Source organism: Cebus imitator, unplaced genomic scaffold (genome assembly GCF_001604975.1).
Source record: "Cebus imitator isolate Cc_AM_T3 unplaced genomic scaffold, Cebus_imitator-1.0 Scaffold73, whole genome shotgun sequence".
Lineage (NCBI taxonomy): Eukaryota > Metazoa > Chordata > Mammalia > Primates > Cebidae > Cebus > Cebus imitator.
Genome location: NW_016107388.1, coordinates 3,046,197 through 3,069,020, shown reverse-complemented (window position 1 = coordinate 3,069,020; position 22,824 = coordinate 3,046,197). Strand labels below are relative to the sequence as shown.

At 35.3% G+C, this 22,824-nt stretch overlaps 1 protein-coding gene across 1 annotated transcript in view; it reads left to right on the top strand.

Moving 5' to 3' along the window:
• Positions 1 to 22,824, top strand: part of PCMTD1 (protein-L-isoaspartate (D-aspartate) O-methyltransferase domain containing 1) — an 85,818-nt gene that overhangs the window by 49,249 nt on the left and 13,745 nt on the right. The window contains exons 4-5 of the mRNA XM_017531767.2: positions 8,504 to 8,606; positions 20,554 to 20,725. Of these exons, the coding sequence (XP_017387256.1) occupies positions 8,504 to 8,606; positions 20,554 to 20,725 (275 nt within the window). The remainder of the gene's footprint in view (positions 1 to 8,503; positions 8,607 to 20,553; positions 20,726 to 22,824) is intronic.

Below are 22,824 nucleotides of genomic sequence, written 5' to 3'. Positions count from 1 at the left end.
CTGGTCTCGAACTTCTGACCTTACGTGATCTGTCCGCCTTGGTCTCCCAAAGTGCTGGGTTACAGGTGTGAGCCACCACGCCTGACCCTGGTTTTTTTCATTTTTAGGAATTAATCTGTTCGTGTTCGGTTTTTTTTTTGAGATGGAGTCTCGCTCTGTTGCCCAGGCTGGAGTGCAGTGGTGCCATCTCTGTTCACTGCAACCTCTGCCTCCTAGGTTCAAGCGATTCTCCTGGCTCAGCCTCCCAAGTAGCTGGGATTACAAACATACGCCACCACGCCCAGCTAATTTTTTGTAGAAACAGGGTTTCACCATGTTGGCCAGGATGGTCTCAATCTCCTGACCTCATGATCCTCCTGCCTTGGATTCCCAAAGTGCTGGGATTACAGGTGTGAGCCACCATGCCCACCCATCTGTTCTTGATATGTGATTTATTTGGGACTCTGTGAGCAAATCTGTTGTGAGAACCTTTTATTTTATGCTAATTACATTTTATGAGATTCATAAAACTCTTAACTATTTGAACTATTACTTCTTAGTCCTAGTTAGACTTCTGGGCGTCTTTTTTCCTGCCCCTGTGCTCTATATGGAGTTGCCACCACTGTTCTATTTCTTAGATTTTTTTTTTCTCCCTCTCACTTATACTGGTTGTGGAGTAGAAGTCATTATTGTCAACCACCTCTTTCATTGCTGCTACCTCTGAAAATCAATACTCAGGTGATTTTATGTTTATGGATAATATTAGTGCTGATTACAGGGTAACAAATAGTAAATAACAAAAGTGATAAATATTAGGAAGCAATACAGGTTTTACAAAGTTTTCTTAGTAATTTCTTCTGATGATGTTTTTTCATGCTGGTCTTAGAAGTTAGGAGGAAATTTCTCCAGCGATGTGAAGTGGCTTAGGTGTTTCCCTGAGGTGAGCATCTTGAGTTTTATCTTTGTGATTAACTGTTTCTCAACCAAGATTGTCTATGTAACAAATACAGCCAGTTTTTACTATTTGGAAATTTTGTCTCTTGAGAATTCACTTACTTACTAATACTTATTTGAAACCCCCAAATCAAACTCACACTGCTTTCATGATTACTTGCGAACCTGCAGAGAGGAACAAAAAATCTGAGTCTCCTGCTTTGCATCTTCCTACCTGAGGTGGGATAAAGTGAAGCACTCTCTGCCTTCTTGTCTCTGTGGTCATACAGAAATGACCAAAGGATTGAGAGGGGAGAGGCCAGCGCATGTCACAAGCTCCAGTCTTCACTGGGGCCTGTTGATGGCTTGAATCCCAATTCTGGCAACAGTTCTTGGGGTGGCTCAGGCAAGTCTCTAACACTTCTTAAGTTTATTTTATCTTTTGTGAAGTAATATAGTCTCTGCCAGGATGAGATCTCAGGATTTAATATTATAATCTATTTTATATATTGATATGTGTACATATTTTCCTAAGGAGCAATTGTTCATTTTTTGCTAATCCAATGTTTGCTGTATTTTTTAGAACATAACTTTTATATAGTAAATAATGCGAATTGATTGTTACTTTAAGTACTAAACCTTCCTGAATTTGTTTCCTTAAGTGTAAAATTTTGAATCTCTAGCTCCCCATGTAGAAGCTGGCACCCATGGAATTGTCTTTCTTTTTCTGTGACACAGCCTTCCCTAGGCTGACGCAGTCTTTCCTAGGATGTTGGACTGAGTGCCTCAGATTGGAGCCAGGTTGACTGGAGTTGGCAGGGCTGCTTGGTTCGCTGCAACTCTTGGTCTCGTCTGGAGCCCGCTTTTACATTCTCTCTGGGTTAGGTTCCTGCAGGGTCAGCCAGGCTACCCTCCCACACCCTTGCCCAAAATTGTTTCCTTGGGTTTTATATCTCAGTGTTAGTTATGTTTATAAAGTTCCTTTTTAGGGAACAACTTTGGATTTATCCTGTAGTGAAGGGTGAATCTTTCTTCAAGGCACACCCACATGCAAAGGATTGATAGATTTCTGCCTCCAAAGTCTGTCAGCTGAGCTCTGGACACTCTTGATCTTCCAAGGTACTTAAACGTGTGGTACCTGCATCCTGTTTCTTCTTCAGTGGACAGAAGATTCCAGAAGTTCAGCCTGCCCCCAACTCTTTTTTTTCCTGCCCTCTTTCACACATTGCAAAAAGTTCAACAAATTCTCTTCTTTCTCCTCTGTTTCATTTCTTTGTGAGGAGCACTTTTTTCTTCAAAATTGCATAACGAGGAAACTTGAGTACCAGTCTCTCCTCTTTAATTTTATTGTGAAGTAGGTAACATAATCAGAGGGCTGAAAAATGCAAAAATATCAAAAGGCATGCATTGAAATACTTCCCTTCTCTTCCTGTCCTATAGTTTACTTAGTTCCCTCCCCACTTTGATGATAACTGCACAGAGCTCTGAGGACGCTGTGATTTTTGCATATACGTAATGCTTTATAGCGATGATAGTTGGCTTGAAGTCAGAAGCAAATTGTTTAGGAATAAAAGGAAAATGTTTGTTGAATTTTGACAGATTTCTATCAAACAACTAAAATTAATAAGGAACTAATTTTGAATGGAATGTACTTCATCATAGCATTTACTTCTATGGCATGCATCATTCCCTACCATCAGATAATATAGATTTAACATATTTTTGCTCATGCACTATTTTAAAATCAAGACATGAAAAATATTTTTATGCTTTGTGGATATCATTTGTTTCAGTCTTCGTTGTGAACCTTTTTAAATTTGGGACCGTAGCTACATTTATGAACTTTATCATTCTTTAAAGAAGTATTATATTAGACACTGCGCCAGCTGCTGTGGTTACAGAAGTGTTCAAGACACATCTCCTACCCTTGTACATGATGCTTCTGAACTAGCAATAAAAGTGTGGTGTTAATCTTATTGGCTGTTCTTCATTTAGTCTAATAAATATTTATTGAGTATGTCACTCTATCACCGTGCTGGTCCCAGGTATCTTCATGTACTTCACAAATAAATGTGCAGTGGAATGAAAGAGCGGATGAAAATGTCTTCCAGAGAAAATGATTGCATTAAGAAGAATTTGAGTCAAAATCTGAAGCTGTTTAAATTAGCTTTTTAAACTATTCTGTATTATACCTGAACACATTTTTTCCTCAGCTTATTGAATTTGCTGTGTTAGAAATTTAATCTCTAATATTCCATTGCGCATATTAAGGTATAGCCATTGGTTGTTCTTGACCTATTCGTCCTGAATATTATCAGCACGTTGGGTAGAAATATGTAAATGAACTAACTGTGACATCTGTTCTTGGTATTTGGATATTTTAGAGATATGGTTTACTTAGGGCTTTGGTTCCATTTCTGTAACTGTTAAGCCAATACTCTGAGATCTCATGTAAACGTATTTCTAAGATTCATGTGAGATAAGAGAGAGCTTTACATAGCCATAGTCTGAGAGGAGCCCAAGGAACCGGATCTTGTTTCTGGTAAATTCCAGGGCTTGTTTCATAATGCTTTTCTCAAACCTGGAGAGCAGAGAACAAAGTCTAATCTTACTAGCTTCAGAATGGTTAAGCTAACATGGCAAGACTCAGGACAAGTTTGACAGTGCTTGATATAAAACAGTGTGATATAGTTGGATGAGAGAAACCATAAGAAATTAAATATATCATGATAAGTGGGAATATATTAGAACAACTTCTCTTAATTGTCTAGTTAATGATTACTTTTCCTTTTGCTGATTGCTTTTCTCCTTTTTCCTTTATTCACCTTTTGGTCTGTTTTGTTTTTGTACATTATACCATAGGATATTCTTGGAGTGAAACCTATTCCTGTTGACTTTTGCCTGTGACTGTTCCTGAATGCTTCCAAAGTTGCTTGTAAATCTTCACAAAGATGCCTTATTTTATATAACTAAAATTAGTATGAAATATCATTGTAATTTGTTGAAAGATCCTTTTATATTTATATTTTAATTCTCATTGAGTTTATATTAAGTTAATAGAAACCTAATGATTGATCCACCTACTCCCCCTTGTGGTAATATTTAGTTTAGCTGAAATACTTTTAGCTGTTAATTCTTGATGTTACTTTACTATAATGAGAACAAAGATTTGGATAGCTCAAAGCAGATTTAAAAAAATAATTTAGATTGGGCTTTGTAATAATTAGGAGGGGTGACTAGCACTGCTCAACCCAGTTGGATGTTAGGATTATCTGCAGACCCTGGATCACAGTGAGAGATTGCTTTCATCCGTTTGTGGGTAGGACCCAGGGATTTACAGTTTAAATCAAATTAAATTTAATCTACTTTTAAAAATTAGAAATTTCCAGGTTATTCTAATATATAGTCAGGGTTGAGAACCACTTATATAGTTTATAATTATGCTTCCACAACTAACTGTTTCTGTATATGGGGAGAGAGCACATCATAATTTTTAACAACAGTTTGTCTATTACATTATAGTGTGCAAAGTACTTTTACATAATTTAATGATTTTTCCCAGAGACTCCTTTTATATAGTGGGAACTGGTCTTACAGTGACTGACTGGTCTCAGATTATACAACAGTTAAGAGGAGGAACTGGGATTTGAAAACCAAGACATCTGGCCTTTAATCTATCTCACCACACCAGTATTTTGACCTCAGAGTCCTCAACTGAAATGATGGATCTTGGATTATTTCATCTTTAGAACTCCTCTTATTATAAAGTACTTTTTGCCTGTGGCTATGTTCTGTAAGTTAGCTTTACACAAAATACTAAAGCCACAGTGAACTTCTTTCAGATGCAGTGTGGAACTCTCAGGTTTCCTTGGTCTGCCTCAGCCTTCTACACACCAGCACCACACCGTCAGTCTGTTGGACATTACATGGGTGGACATAGATACAAATTAAAAAATTGGAATTGCATGGACACTTAATGCCTAAACCTAATAATTACTGACTTTTATGTACAAGCTTGTGTTCTTGACTGATTGGTAAATGACAAATGAACTAGATTAGATGCAATTATTAGAATAGCACTCTTACCAGTGCAGTGAATGTGATTTGAAAACTTGAAAGCAGTCTAGATTTTATTATATTTGTTACTGTTCTCAGTGGGGGTTTGTCGAACTTAAAACTTATTTCTTATGTAAGATCCCTAGGTATTTCTAATAACTGTATTTGTTTTAATAAACTTTGACTTCGCTGTATGTTTCCATGTTCTCTTTAATATTTAGCTATTAAAGGTCAACACTTTTTTTTTTAAAAGGATGTATGTTACAAAAATCAATTGCCCTTTATTGCATAGAAAAATCTTCACATTGGCAAATACAAAATAACATTGGAATTCAGAGTCAAATTCATGCTTCACTTGGCCTGTTAACATCATCATATTTTGTATTTCACTTTTTTCCATTGACAACTTGTATCTTTCTATTAGCTATATATTATTTATTTATTTGAATATTTATGCTCTTTTTAAAAAAATCTTTCAGTAGCCCATTGCTTTTTAATTGAAAAAGTTATACATGCAGATGGCTAAAACACACTTCATACAACAGCATATAATAATCAAAATGTTTCCTTAGTACCCTAGATCTCTTAGCCTCCTTTCTCAGAAGTAGCTGTGTGTGCTTTTTTAATTTTCTGGTTCATTCTCCTGTTGTTCTATTTAATACAGATACCAAATGGGAGTTGTAATAAGCAGCATTGCGTTATATTTTTATCATACACTTAATACATTCAAGTTGTATAATCACATTCTAAATAAATGAGATATTGGCGACATTTCTATTTAAATTCTGCCTTTTATTAATGTATTTTTTTAATTTACTTTGAACATGTTACCATTCACATTGTTAAGTAGTGATCATTAAAGATGTGCTTCAGTCATTTAAAAATTAAACAGTTTTATCTATAAAAAATTGTAAATGGTGTTTACATTCAATATTAATGCATAGCATATTTTACATGTGTATTTATGTTTGTGAAAGAAATCTTTTACATATTAATGAATTGTGTCAAGGTATTATGAAAAACAAGTTATGTGAAAAAAAGGAATTTTCTTACACATTAATTAAACTTACTGGCATAAGTTGCCACTTTGCTGTTAGGTAATAAGCAGAAAACAGGAAAAAAAAAAAAAGGAGGTGGGGGAAGAGACCAGTGGCATCTTTAAGAACCCAGAACTTTGAAATTGAGACTTCTTTTGTTAATAAGGCAGTTTGAACTATGGATTAGAAGCCTTGATTTCCAGATTCTTAACACCTTTGTTATTATATTTGCATATTCTGTCTTGTAGGAAACAGTGCCAGCAATATTGACCTTTTTAATTGATCTGCTATCTATGCAGCCCTGGTTTTTCTTTTTTCATAAAAATGTAACTAGATTTTTTTTTCTTTCTCTCTCTCTTTTTCTTGTTTTTTTTGAAACTGAGTTTTTGCAATGGCACAATCTTGGCTCACTGCAACGTTCGCCTCCTGAGTTCAAGCGATTCTCCTGCTTCACCTCCCAAGTAGCTGGGATTACAGGCATGTGCCACCACACCAGGCTTATTATTATTATTATTTTTTTTTAGTGGAGATGGGGTTTCTCCATGTTAGTCAGGCTGGCCTTGGAACTCCTGACCTCAGGTGATCTGCCTGCCTCAGCTTTCCAAAGTGCTGGCATTACAGGTGTGAGCTATCGCACTGCCTTTTTTTTTTTTTAAGGCAGTGTCTCACTCTTGCGCAGCCTGGATTGCAGTGGATGGAACATGAAGTCTTATAGGAAACAGAGTGCCAGCAATATTAACCTTTTTAATTCATCTATCTTTGCAGCCCTGGTTTTTCTTTTATTGTTTTTTTTTCTCTCTCTTTTTCTTTCTTTCTTTTTTTTTTTTTTTTAAGATACCGTCTCACTCTGTTGCCCAGCTTAGAGTGCAGTGGCAGGAACATAACTCACTGAAGCTCCTGTCTTCTGGTTTCAAGCAGTTCTCATGCTTCAGCCTCCCAAGAAGCTGGGGTTACAAGCATGCACCACTAAGCCTGGCTGTTGTTTTGTTTTGTTTTGTTTACCGTAGAGATGAGGTCTTGCCATGTGGCCCAGGCTGGTCTCGAAGTCCTAGGCTCAAGCAGTCCTCCCACCTTGGCCTCCCAAAATGCTGGGATTACAGGCATGAGTCACTGATCACAGGCATGTAATGATTACATTACATGCCTGGTCCTAGGTTCTTAACGGGTAATGAAAATGTAAACATCTCATGTTTTATAGTCAACGATCACTTTAAAAAGAAGAAAGGGAAATTAGGTTTACGTCATAGGATAGTATTTTTCTTACTATGTTCATAATGTTAAGTAATTGTAGTTTTATTTGATTTTTTTTTTCTTTTGAGACACTGTCTTCCCCTTTCACCCAGGCTGGAGTGCAGTGCAAGATGTAGGCTCACTCCAACCTCTGCCTCCTGAGTTGAAGCAATTCTCGTGCCTCAGCCTCCCAAGAAACTGGGATTATAGGTGTACACCACTACACCTGGCTAATTTTTGTATTTTTACTAGAGACAGGGTTTCACCTCATTGGCCAAGATGGTCTTGAACTCCCAGGCTCATGCCATCTGCCTGCCTTGGCCTCCCAAAGTGCTGGGATTACAGGCATGAGCCACGACGTCTTGCCTGTACTTGAGTTCTTTTGAACAAGGAAAACTATTTGTTTTTTTAAAACATTTTATATGTTACACCTATGGAAATTCAGGTTCCCGGAATATTCAAATTTAATGTATTAAAAAGTGACCTTACTGTGTGTTTTTCTAAGTTTAATATTTTGGCTTCTTTATTATTTTGAATATAAATGAGATGTGAGCTGGTACCAAGGTGGGGAAAAGAGCCAGCCCAAGAACATCTCTGGGGGCTGGGAAAGCCCTCCCCTCTTCCTGAGAGGTCAGTCCATCCATGGGCATATATAAAAAAAAAATCCTAGGTGAGAAGTGTAAAGTATGCTAGAACCTGAGAGTCAAGTCTAGTCATCTTCCCTGGGGCCACATTCTGCAAGGCACTGGGAGCTCCAAAAGAAATGGAATGGGGTGGGAATTTAGCCTTTACTGGTTGGGGGAAGGGATGCTCTGAGACATTCATGTAATGTTATCTGTGTCAGCCCTTGGTTTTAGGTATTTTTGAATTACCAACTTTTTAGCAAATGATAAATGAAAATAATATCAGATAACTTAAACTTCATGTAGAAATACTATTTTTTTTTAGCAGTTGTGTCCTGCCAGATAAGCTACTCCCTTGGGAGAACTCTGTAGGTTTCAATGTTATACTTGGTAGTATTTTTTTATAGAAAACTTGGGTGAACTGTTTTTTGTTTTTGTTTTTTGTTTTTTTTTTTGGTTTTTCTTTTTTACATTAAAGCAATGTACATAGATTTCCATTCAACCTTTAAGGCTGTGGCTAGGAGGTATTTGCATATTTCAAGCTGTCTTTAAATACTCCTGTGACGTATAAATGAGCAGAACTTAAAAGAGCTCTGTAAGGGCATATGATTAATAATTTTTATAAAAATGCTGCTACGATTGCAGGTCCTTTTGGAATAAATCATGGAATTGAACTTCATTCAGATGTGGTGGAATATGCCAAGGAAAAACTGGAGAGCTTCATCAAAAATAGTGATAGCTTTGATAAGTAAGTATTCGTATCTATAGTTTTGGTTTGAAATTACTTAAACGGATACATGGAACATGTCTATTCGTGAACACTATTATTGATCCTGAGTTGCTCAATTGAATGCAGCAAAAATCAGTGCACCATAAAATGAGAAAAAGTTAAGACTTCTATAACTTTTACTATATATAATTCTATGGTAAATTTAAATCTAGTAAATTTTTGCTACTACCACTTTATTAGTAATGTTGAATTCATTAAACATTATTCAAGTATCTTTTCTGGAGATACAATATAATACTGTGATTGCAGTATTTTTCTGGAACTGTTTTTTTACCTTTTGAATAGTAATTTAGTAGTTCTTTCCTGAACCTTCAGTTGTAATGTAAGAGGTGGTACCTATCAGTATACAAAAGACTTTAACATATTCAGCTACTTTGTAATATATCCAGAAGAAATGATCATAGAAATACATTGATACATCTTGTGATAGGATTGTTTATGAGAAATGAGTTTATAAAACCATCCTTTTGAACTCACAATGGAACTCCCTTTAGAAGAAACATTGTACAGGCTTTGGTCCTTGGGCTGGCAGGAAAAGTCCATTTGGTGTGTAATTCTACTAGAATTCTGCATTGTTGTGGAGCAAGGGCACTTATGCTGAAGTTTGTGAACTCTGAAATTGTGTAAAACTTTGAGAGCTTTCACATCCCTTATTTCTCTGTGTATCTTATTTTCAAAGAGATAAAGTGTTAAAAAGGATAGAAAACACAAACTTAGAACACAGTCACTTTAAAGAACAAACTTTTTGGTAAAAGCATTGAGAATTCCAACTTGGCTTGCTGGGAGTGGACCCTCATCTTCAGCCCATGGCCATGACCATCAACAACTTGAGGGAGAGGGGGCTAGATCAGAACTGAGGGCTTTGTTCTAAAAGATCTAGATTGAAGGACAGCAGCAGGAGAGAAGAAGCCAAAAAACCTTGTAAATATCTTCAGAGGAATGGTTTTTTTTTCCTCTCCTCCCTTTGCCCTTCCTCCCCTTTCTCTTGCGCCTTTGTTTGATTCTCCTTTGCAATGCCAGTCTGTATTTATCCTCTGGCAAGTGGCATTTGATTGGTTGAAGAACAGAAACCTGATGTAATGGAGCAAAATCCTCAGTACTTACAGTGAAGGCAAGGTCTTGCGTCTACCTAGGTGTGCTTGTAACTATGTTAAAGCCCACAGACATGCATGGGAGAGTTGGGAAATGCTCAGGTTTTATTTTCACTGTAATTAATTCAATGGATTTAAGCAATCATTTAAATGTTCTGCATTAATTTACTGAGCACCATCCTTTATCTTATTTATGCCTGTCTTTATAAACAACACGTAATGCACATTTTTTATTCAGTTTTCAAGGCTTACTGTGTTGGTTCATATCCTATTTTCAAGAAAAGCACGTTTGGTAGAAATAAATGTTTAGTCCAAATTATTTGATAAGAAATTGGGTTTCAATTTTAGCATCCTTTTGTGTCTTTATTGTTTCTCTCTGTCTTAAGAATTATAGTAGCATGGTAAGTGCTTAAGATGTAGCCGTGAATATATTTTTATACAGTTATTAGACTTATAGAATTTCGTTCATTTTATTTAACTGCTGTTAAGTATTTGTTTTGATCTTGAAAGTTAATGTACACAAAAGGGCTTTTTGAATACATTTGGACTTGGAAAATATAAAAGTTATATTAGTAATATCAACTGTTTAAGGTCTATTTTAAGCTGTTGTATATTAGTTATTAATAGATTTCACCTATTAATACATAAAGACACATATAATTCCATTTTGGGTCATTATTTGAGCAGAACAGACTCAAGGAAGACTCTTGAATCAGTGAAGCAACTCTGTACAAGTGTCTGTGGAGCTCAAGTTTATTGCTGGCAAGTGGGTATAGTCCTGGGAAACAGTAAAATATGCGATTTAAAGCATTTCTATGTTGATGTAATTTAAATAATAATCCACAACACAGATAAGTTTCAAGACTACTTAAGTGTCTCCATTTTTAAAAATTTCTCTTATTTTTGTAATTGTAAAATGCACAAATTTCCCTGCCTTATATTTCTTTAGTTTAATTTTGTTGTTACTGTGTTATATAGGTTTGTTATTCATAAAATGATCAATCATAAAATACAGTGATATGACTGATATGTTTCTCTATAATTTTCAATGGTCTTGTTTTAGTTATTATACGTAGTTACTTCTTAAGTGTTTGTTACAGGTTATTTTTAAAACAGATTCTTATATTCATGAACTAGTCTTGAAGAAGACAGTTCTGCAAGTTTTATTCCAATCTTCAGTATACTAAAATATTACTATTTTGTGTTTCAGATTATAAAGTAGCTTGTATACAAAGAGTAGTATGTACTAGGAAGACGTTTCATTTGGCATAATGTAATGAGTGGCTGGATTCAGTGTTTTTTTTTTTTGTTGTTACATTTATACAGTTTGGTTTCAGTGACAAATTATAAAATGATATTTTTCTTCTTACAAATGTTTTATTTTCAATTTCTCTTGATGTTTGTGGATAATATTTCAACTAATTTTCAAGTTAAAATTTTACAAGCTTTCTCGGCAAAGTGGTTTTTAAAATCTTATTTCTAAGCAGTTTTATTGAATTATGTATGGTTTATCAAAGTACATATTTTAGTTAACAAAATATAAAATAACTGAGGAAAATTAATTGTCATATTTATATATTCCTTAGTACCAGATTATCCCTGATTATGTGTAATGGAGAGAGAATAAATAGCTGAAACCTAATATTCTTCAAGTCTTTTTTATCCTGTCAGTTTGGATTTTTTTTTAATCAATCCCCTCTTCAAAAGTATTATCATGTCACGTATGATTTCAATTCCATTTTTAAAATTTTCTTATATACATTTATTTAAGATCATAGTAAACTCCCAAATACAGTAAAGGGGGAAAAACCCTTATGCTAATCAGCATTAGAATATATAATGTTAGATGACCTTTTTAAGAATACAAATATAGGCTGGGCATGGTGGTTCACACCTGTAATCCTAGCAGTTTAGGAGGCCAAGGCAGGAATATTGCTTGAGCCCAGGAGTTTGAGACCAGCCTGGGCAGTGATGGCAAAATGCTCTCTACAGAAAAGAAAAAAAAATACAAAAATTAGTTGGGCATGGTTGCACATGCCTGTATTCCCACGTACTTGGCAGGCTGAGGTGGGAGGGTCGCTTGAACAGAGGAGGTAGACGTTGCAGTAAGTTGAGATTGCACCACTGCACTCCAGTGTTAGCGACAGAGTGAGACCCTTTCTCAAATACAGTACAAATATATGTTTTTATGTTGTGTAAAGCTTGATTCCTGTGTCTTCAAAGTAGTATTCTTTCATTTTTCTAAGTACTTTTAAAGTTTCTATGTCTTAGTCTTATGTCAGCAAATGAAATAATTTAGAGAGGCTACTCTGAATTTACTGTACTGGAGATGGGAGGGAAGGAGTAAGTTTCAAGTCTGATGTAATGCGTTGTTACATATGGTATTCTTAAATTCACTGAAATTCTCTTATAAAAATGATGAGGTTTCAAGGGTCCTCTGAAACACTGGCAAGCTTTCCCCACAAATCCCAGTCAGTAAATCTTTTAGCCTTCTTAAGCTAAATGGTCTCTGTTGCCACCACCTGACTCTGCCTTTGCAGTATAAAATTGGAAACAAATGCCATGAAAATGAATGGGCGTGAGGGTGTTCCAGTAACACTTTATTTACAATAACACTCTGTTTATGAGCTGTAGTCTGGACTTGGCATGCTGTCCATAGTTTGCTGACTCCTATTGTACTTTTACACATGCTCTCCTAAATATTCTGTTTTTAGCTAGACAAGTAAAGGACTTTAGGTATCTGGCTTTTGAGAGAAAAGAAGGATGTTGGGAAAGTCAAATTATGAGTCAGTATTTGGGCATGTACAGTTAAAAAAACATCTCTCCAGCTTTAGTTACTTAGAAGAGTATGTTAGTTAAAGGAGCCTGAATTATAAACTTTTTACCCTGTAAATACTTTGCAAATGAATTGATTATTAGTATAGCATTTATTTATTTATAACCACAGATATGTGATGCATATACATGTAGGTATTTGGTTTGGCCCCCTAGAATGCATGCTTTGGAGAGGGCCATGTTCTTGTAAAGCAGTAGGCCAGAAATCCTGTATTCTTCTCCTCCTAGATGACTTAACAGCTGTGATTCTGAAAATCTGACAGTGTCCATAGCCAGATGAGTATAATGTAGTTTGAATTATTGGAGATTTTCATTCCATATGAATGAAAGACCATTGTCTCTGTATAGTGTGCCGTATAAATGAGTCATGGTATCAGTGACGAGAACAGTAATGAGGTGATAAATAGCACCTCCTATGCATTGTCTGTGCATTAGTGTTAACCATTCTAAATGTTTTATCCACAGTTCTAGAGACAGTATTCATTGGCGTCTTCACATTTCCCAGATGAGAAAACAGGATTAGACAAAGAGGCTATAACCTGAGCCTGGCAGCCTTTTTACATAGTTCTAGTTTGGCTCTTAGGATGTAAATCTTGATTTATTCTAATATCTCTTCCTAGCAAGGGGCTGTTACCGATGAATTACAGCCTAGCAACTTGGATAGGAAAGTTGAAGCAATAGTTTTATTTTCATCATTTACTTTCTTCACATTAGAATTAAGGTATGCTGTTAACGTATAGCACATCTAATTCACTATGACATTTATATTAAAGAGCATACCTCCTTGTTCACGGAGACTTGCCTATGCCATGAATTTTTATTGCTGTCAGGGATGGGTGGGGGAGGCAATTCATTCCTCAAATTTAGTTGAGGTCTAAGTTTTATATGTAGAATTAGAGTAGTCTTGTAATTTAGAAGATTTAGTTGATATGGTCATATCTACTATCCTTAAATTATATGTTCATTTTTCACATATGATTTGCATTTGAAAATTAGATGCTTCTGTATTCTGTCATCTTTTATTAACTTCATCTTTGTGAGAATTATGCTTATTTGAACGTTTTCCTATATATAATTCATTATATATTCAATATTATTTCAAAATATTTCTCAAATACGTGAACATTTTGGTATTCTAATGTTCAGAAGTAGTTTTAGAACAATTGTTAGAGATTGAAACTCCACTTTAAACTTATGACAGATATGTAAATACATTTTTAAATTATGACAGACATTCAGATGTTGAGACAGAAGAATCCTTGAATATAGTCATCGGGACTATCTGTTGTATATTTTAACTTCTGTTAGAAATGGCATGGGGAAAAGTTGCATGGCTTCCAGCACATTTTTAGAAGAAGAAATTGTTGAAATATAATTTCAGCCATAAAAGGTCTCACCTATATATGACTTATTGGTCACATTTCCTGTAAAATGTTTGGACATTGTTTTTGTTACTATGGATTTCTCTAATGCTTTCTTTAATGAACAATAACTGTATTTACTTGCAACACATTGCTTGGAATAATGCTTGAATTATTCTGAGATGCGTTTGATGCATTTGAGAGGGAAAACACTTGAAAATGTAGTTTTGTTTTTCAAAAAATTATAATTCGGTAGCTTAATTCTTGATTATAAGAGTCGTTGAATTGTACAGGTGTGTTTGGAGATCAAGAGTTTAACATTTCCCTTGGATTTCTTCACAATGGAAAAGTCTGAAGTTTTGTTTTGTCTTAATAAAGCAGCCATAGTTCTTAAATCTCAAAACGTGTATTTTGACAAAATATTTCAAGGAAAAGAAGTTTTTGTGATACATTAACAGGTTGTTTTGGATGAGGTGTGAGAACAAGGTAGGATTCTTTTCCACATCCTCGAAATTTCTTTATTCCACTGGAATAATTGTCTAAAATTTCAATAACAGCATCCTGTGGCACATGATAAACTAGGTGTGCAAATTGTCAGCCCCACTTCAACAGTGTATTGAAGGGGAATGTTGTTTTTTCTACTCTCAGTCAGATCCTAGACCTAGACTATCCGTCTAAGAGGGAAGCTACAGGGCAAGGCTAGGTCACCCTGATCTCCTAGCAGCTTATCAAAAGAATTATATGGGCAAGTTGGCAAGGTCCCTGCTGTGAACGAAATCATCTATCTGCCTGAAGATGAAGATATTCCAACATGCACCTATAAAGAAAACCACGGCTAAGGTAAGTGATTAGAATCCTGGTGTTATTTTGGGCAAGTGCTCATCTTCTAAACCAAGATATCTATGTGCTCTATATTTTTTCATAAACGATTTTCAGGGTATATTTTATTAATAGTATGTCAATTACTTTTCCCTTCATAAGAGAATCTGAAAAATATTCATTGGATTTTCAGGTTTAAATCAATACATGATTATAAACCTAGAATGAATGATTTTGTGGTTATATACATTTCAGGACTGTTGATTTTTTTTTTTTCTGTGTACAGATAACATCTTTTTGGTAGTATAATTTAGGAGTGTGGGTCATCTCTATCTCGGAAATTTTGTTTTGAACATTTTTTTCAAAGCATAAAAATGATTGCTACTTTTTATTTTACTTATAAAATTTTAATGAACTCCTAAATCAAGTATAACAATTAGGGAGGGAACACACCAACCATTCTTTTACAAGTAATTGTAACCACATGTTAAGTAGACATTTTAGTAGACTTTTTGCCATTTTTTTTTTCCTTCTCAGATTTCATTTATTGTGTGGTTGATGTAAAAAGGTAGATTTCAGATTTTCTCTTTCATCGTTTTTAATTTATGTGTGTAATTTTATAAATAGTGTAGTATTATTTTGCAATAAACTGAGAACTTTCATTGAGTTTATTGTTCAGTCTAATAGATTATACAGAAATTGTATTTGTAGTTTAAAATATGTCCTTTACCTCTATAGGTTTATGGAAACTTAGGTAAGATACAGCTTTCAGAAGATAGTCAAAGCCTAAGGAGGAAAGTTTTTTTTTAAATTTTCTTCTCTTCTTTGGAAGAAACAATAGGAGTTGTAATTTACTCTGTTTGATAACATGGTAGCCACCATTTGTGTTTTGAATCAATCATCTAGTTATTCATATATATAAATATATACACAAGTATCAGTAAACATTTACCTGCATTTTTTTTTTTTTTTTGAGACAGGGTCTTGCTGTGTCACACAGGCTGGAGTGCAGTGACATGGTCATAGCTACCCATAGTTTCCAGCTTGTGGGCTTGAGATCCTCCCACCTTGGCCTTTGGAGTAGCTAGGACCACACGCATGTGCTATCATGCCTAACTAATGTTTTAAAAAATTTTTGTAGAGACAGGGTTTTGCCACGTTGCCCAGACTGGTCTGGAACTCCTGGGCTCAAGTGATCCTCATACCTTGGCCTCTGAAAATGCTGGAATTGCAGGAGTGAAGCACCACACCTGGCCTACCTGAAAAATTGTTACCATTTGGAAAAAATATAAACCGAAGTTTTGGCCGTTCTACAACCTGATTGGTATGAATTTGTTTACATAAAATGCTGTATAAGTTATGGGCCTGGAGCAGTGGCTCACACCTGTAATTCCAGCACTTTGGGAGACCCAGGCAGGTGGATTGCCTGAGTTCAGGAGTTGAAGACCAGCCTGGGCAACATGGTGAAGCCCCATCTCTACTAAAATACAAAAATTTAGCTGATTGTGGTGGTGCACATCTATAGTTCCAGCTACCTCAGGAGGCTGAGGCACAAGAATTTCTTGAACGCGAGAGGTGGAGGTTGCACTGAGCTAAGATCGCGCCACTGCACTCCAGCGTGGGTAACAGAGCGAGACCCCCCTCTCAAAAAAAAAAAAAAAAAAAAAAAAAAGATAAATGAGTCATGATGTTAGTATCAGAATACAAAATGTCTTAAGATTATCAACGGTGTACCCAGTCAGAAAAAACAAAGTTCAGCTATAAGTACTTTATTGGAAAGTTTATCCATAATCACTTTACAGATTGAAGAAAAGTAAGAATATGCAATTCGAGAGCTTTTTTCTTTAACTGATGGTGAAATTTCATGTATTACGGCTAGAAGAGGTTAAGCTGTGCTTATGATCCCTAGATAGGATACTTTCTCTGGTAGACATTTTTTTTATAACCATTATATTGGTAGTGTTATAGTTTTCTTTGTAGTGTGTTTGGCATATGAGTTCTGTTATATGTTCCAGATTTTTTAGTGCCAACATTTAAAAATATCCTGTTTTGTCCAATATTTTTGTCTTTCAATTTTTATTTTTAAATTTTGTAATAGTGCACTCCTTTTTGAATATTGTTTTAAATTCAAGTAAACTTTCGAATTTGAGCATCCTGGTAATCAATTTAAACATGTTAAATGAAAGTATAAAGATCCCGTATGTGTTTTCTAGAAGTAGAGTTGCAATTACTAGAAATTATTTATTAATTTAGAGATTTGATTTTTCTATGCAGTTATCCTTTGTATTAATAATTCCTTTTAGATAGATACACTTGTTCTGCTTTACATTAGAGGGAAAAATGTTCATGTCGTGTACTAGAATAATAAGGATGGTTGATTTGAGATCTTCAGAAAGGCTCTCCAGTCCAAGAAAAACCTGCCTTTTATTTATAGGAGAGTTAATTATTCATTAAAGGCAAGAGTTTGTTTTTCCTCTTTTGGCATGTTGGGAAAAAACTATTTTGTAACATGAAGCTACAGTTATTATAGTAACCAATTTAGCAAAACATAAACTATTATATTACTACAAAGAAGTTCCATAGGTGGCGGGTCACAGTGGCTCACACCTGTGATCCCAGCATTTTGGGAGGCTGGAGTGGGAGGGTAACTTGAGGCCAGGAGTGCAACACCAGCCCGGGCAACACAGCGAGACTCTGTTTCTATATTTAAAAATTAAAGCAATTAGAAGAAGCGCCATAGGCATATGCTTTTTCTGTAACTTTATTTCTAGGGAAGCTTTCTTTTCGACTCCTGAGATTTTTGTGATTAGCATATTTAATATGTCAAATTTAATATGTCAATGTTCATATTTAACGTTGGTAGGTAGAAAAGACAAAACATTTATGTTTCTTTTATGGTTCATTTATTTAATACATGTATTTTGAGGACTGTCATAGGTGATCGAGATACAATTAAATTCAGAAGAAATATTCAAAGAGATAGCAGGAAAATAAATTTTAAAAATGTTTCAAAGGGAAGATTGTGTTAAGGAGAAAGTATGAGAAGCAACTCTTTCATAAGTGAAAGGGTAGTTATTTAGTATTTCCATTTTACGTGACTATTAAGACGTATGGTATTTTAATATACAAATATAAAAGAGTTACTGAGATAGTTTACATTCTTTTATAAAGTCTCAAAAACCCGTGTGAATTTTATACTTACAGTATAGCTAAACTTGAACTAGCCACATTTTAAGGGTTTACTCATCACAGTGGTTGGTGGCTTTCATCTCGGTAGTGCGGTTCTAGATTGTCCTATCTCACCATTCAGATCCCAGCTTGCCATTTCTCAGGGAGCCCTTCTCTGATCCCCAGGCCTGTCATTTTCCCTTTAGAGCATTTATCACAGTTGCAAATTATATTTCAATTAATAGGATTGTTCGATGCTTGTCTCTTCCGTTAGATACAGACACGAGTATCTCCCATTATATCCCCAGTCATTGCACAAAGCTGGTGCTCAATAAATAGTATTTGACTGAAGGAAGTGTGGAATTAATCTGTAAGGTAACTTGCCAGAGCCACACATATAGTTTTAGAATCAAACACTACGTTCTAATTTATTTTGCTGTGATGAACATGTATAAAATATCACTAACATGAGAAGTGGTTTTAATTGTAAGTTGTCTTACCTGTAATGGTGTTTTCCTTGGCAGTAGTTCTGTAAGCTACCACGTATTTTTAACTAGTAGGAAGCTTTTAAAACTATAAGCATATTTTTTAGTTGATTTAACATATTTGACAAAGAGGTTTAATACTTCAAAAATTTTTAATTATTTAAATTCCCTGCTCACATTCATTCTGAAAATTATGAAGTTGATATAAATTATTATAAAATTAAAGCATTTAAATGAATTTCTGTAAGATTTTTAGATAGACCTTACTGAAAAAGTCCAACTTATGTTTTAAGAATGCTTACTGTGAATTTGATAAGGTGATTAAACCATGTGATCTACAATATCTAGTTACTTAAAATCCAAAAATTATATTTTGGCCATAATTTAAACAACCTGAGATATGCCATAGTTTTGAGTATGAAGGAGAAATTAAATATGATTCTCAAATCTAGGTAAGTTCCCATTTTGTGTGTGCTGTGCAAGGAGAAAGAATGAGGTACTATTAAAGAATTGAGTAAGATTTCATTGCAAAGCTAATATTTGATCTATATCTTGAAAAGATACTAGGCATTTATTAAGGGTAGAAGGAGAGGGGAAGAGTATTTTAGTTAAGAGAACAGCACATACACAGCTGCAGCATTTCAAAACTCAGTGTAATGGTTCCTGTAAGGAATCAGAAGCAAGTAATTCAGTCTGCCTGCAGAGTAGTGTGTTCAGGCTCGGGCAGAGACAGGAAAGGTCTAATAGAACTACTTGACGGTAGACTCATAAAGATCCTCCACATAGCACTCCTAGGAGCTTGAACTTACGCACTTACCTTGTGCAGTAGAGAGCAAAGGGATCAAAGAGAGGCCTGAAAAATGTGATCAGTGAGATGGCAGCTACAGTAAAAGAAATAATGGGGCGTGGACTGCCTTAGTGTGGGGGCGCGGAGACAATAGTACAGGGACACCCTTAACCCTACCCACCTCACCTTTTATCCCCTTCCACCAAAAAGACAAGAAATCAGGACAGGGCATACATTTTGGTAAATTTTCTTCTTTAGAAAACAGATGTTTATAATGTATCTGTGTTTTAGTGACTCTGGATGGAAACTTACTGTGTAATAAGTCTGTTAATTACTAAAGGACAGGATATATTTTATAGAGTAAAATGACTGTGATTCAAAAGTGATTCATTTTCACTGCATGCCAGACCTTTTAATGTAAATTATTTCATCCTCAAATGATCTGCTTTTGCCCTATGATCATAGTAACTTTACTCAAATTAAAAGTGAAAGGATATGAATTAATTTTAAAAAGATTACCCGTCTTATTAATGCATTGGACTTTTAATTATACTTATATTAGAGCCTGTTTTCAGTTTTGTTTATCAAAATTTAAGAAATAGAGTAGAAGTCCAGATAGGATAGTTTGTAAAAGCATAACTTTGTGTACCATGAACCAACACTGTAACCAGGAACAAGCAGCCAAGATAAAATACTTTTGAAACCATAGATACCTTTTCTTGCTTAGGGAGATCATTGGGGCCAAAGCGGTGGCATGAAAAAAGTAGTATTCATTCTGCTCTTTGTCCCAATCAGTAATGTTCCTCAGACAGTTTATTAGAAACTCTTCCTAACCTTACTGGTTGCCAGGGTAAGTGGTCAGGACACTCTTAACTTTTTTTGACAAAGCTATCCCACTGTTACCCTCAGCAAAAGTGTCAAACTGAGATGAATTCTACACAAAGTCTTCTCATTTCTGCTGATTCCTCATGTTTTTTGGAAAGGACAATGCAGAGTGAAGCCTTTTCTCACTTATTGACCCTTATGATTCTCATTGTTATCATATGTTATTTTGGGGGTATCACAATATTGAGGTTGTGATGGGCTTTCCATTATATTTATTTCTTAATACTTCAGTGAGGTTTCAGTGTGACCAAAAATGTTAATGTTTTGACAACACGTGTCCTATGTCATTGATAATAAAATAATACATTTGATGAGTGCTAAACATAATAAATATATTTAAATAAAGTTTGTAATAATTTTGTTCTTATAAATAATTTTGGTAACTTCATTATTTTAAAGGACTGGATTATGGTAAATTTTTTAGATCTAATGTTTTGCTTAAATGAATTAAAATATATTTGTTTTTCAATGCAGATTTGAGTTCTGTGAACCTGCATTTGTTGTTGGTAATTGCCTCCAGATAGCATCTGACAGTCATCAGTATGATCGAATTTATTGTGGAGCTGGAGTTCAGAAAGACCATGAAAACTACATGAAAATATTACTAAAAGTCGGAGGCATATTAGTCATGCCTATAGAAGATCAGGTAACTTTTACTCTCCTTTTGTTTAGTGGCCTAGGAAGCAAGCACATTTGTTTAAGAAATGTTGGCTGGGCGTGGTGGCTTACGCCTGTAATCTAAACACTGGAGACCAAGGTGGGTGGATCACCTGAGGTCGGGAGTTCAAGACCAGCCTGACCAACATGGTGAAACCCCGTCTCTACTAAAAATACAAAAAATTAGCTGGGCATAGTGGTGCGTGCCTGTAATCCCAGCTACTCAGGAGGCTGAGGCAGGAGAATTGCCTGAACCCAGGAGGCGGAGGTTGCGGTGAGCCAAGATCGCGCCATTGCACTCCAGCCTGGGTAACAAGGGCGAAACTCCGTCTCAAAAAAAAAAAAAAATTAAAAGATTAAGAAATGTTATTCAGTGAAAAGTACATTGTAACTTTTAAAGAAAAATACTTTTCACCAGATCTATCTTGTTTGTTTAGAAAAAACTTGAAACATCTGATTATTTAAACAAAGCAAATTGAGAAAAGATCTCTCTATTATGACTAGAGGCAACTTGGGCTTTCAGTTCAGCTCAGCTACTCTCTGTGCCTGGCGTTCAGCAAGCTGCTTCCTCCTCTACTTTGCTCACCTAAAAGTTGAATGTGATGATCTCTACCAGCTGCTCAGTTTCCCATATTCTTCAGTTCTTTGAACATAGTGAAAGGAAACCCTAGTCAGGCATGGTGGCTCATGCCTGTAATCTCAGCACTTTGGGAGGCTGAGGCAGGCAGATTGCTTGGGCCCAGGAGTTCAAGACCAGCCTGGGCAACATGGCGAAACCCCATCTCTACAAACAAATACAAGAATTAGCCATGCATGGTGGTGCACCTGTAGTCCCAGCTACTCAGAAGGTGAGGTGGGAGGATGGCTTGAGCCCAGGAGGTTGAGGCTGCAGTGTGCCGTGATTGTGCCTCTGCACTCCAGCCTGGGTGCAAAGCGAGACCCTGTCTCAGAAAAGAAAAGAAATCCTGTTTGTGGTTTGATTTTGAATGGCTTAACTTAGTTAATAAAACCAGGGAACTAAAAAAAATCTTCATCAGTACCATATAGACTCATTTGAGCTTCAGCTATTCATGAACATTATTAAATTTATATTTTTTGCCATGGTTTAGAATTATTAGGTATAATGTAAGAACTACTAGTTTACTCAGAAAATAGGTACAGCTTTCAGAGGCAAATTACTAAAAAGTTATAAAAACACATTTAAAAAACATTATCTCTGATATTCACATTAACTGAAATCTGAAATGTTTAAAATACCTTGCAGTTTGTGTAGTGGAGGTAGAATGTCTAAGACGGCTGGGACCTAGCATGATAGTTGTGGAGCGTATATATATCTTGGAGGTCCCTTAACCATCACCATGTGTCATTTGCAGCTCAGTGGATCTCATTATTACCATGTACTGTGTTCTGTAGCAAGTCATTTGTCAGGTATTAAAAAGGCAGAGTATACAAATACTCATTTTAAAAAGTTCATGGAAAAATATTGTTAAAATGCTTCCAGGGTTTAGACTCCCAGTTAAACAATCATTCTTTTATTTTGTTATTCTTTAACAATGCATTTTCAAATGTGTAAAATGTGACCTCCTTATCAATATTTTGTGGAACACTTACTCTATACTATTTTACAAATACCAAATAGAATAACGAGCTGCTTTTTGTGGTATAAGTTGAATATACTAATTAAACTTCACAAGATGTGTATTGAGCTCATATTTTTTTTTCTGTGACCAGTGATGAGTGTTTGCTGAAATGGTAAACCTCCTAGTCTCTTTGTAACTACATTTATTTGTGAAATATCAAGTTGGGGGTTGAATTAGAATCTATATTCCATGAATATCATGGAAGAGCATGAAGTCAACTTGTTGGTGCAGTAATCAAAATATGGTCTTATTAATAGAATGCCTTTAACCAAATTAGTGAACCTGTCTCAGACGTGTTTTGGAAGGCAAAGTCATGTATGGATTGTAGTGCTCTCCGAGACACTGTCAGACCCCACATCTAACACTGCAGACTCACTTGGCCATATTTGAGTATTCCATTTGTATTAAAATACCTGTATTACCAACAAATAATTTTCTTTTTTTTTTT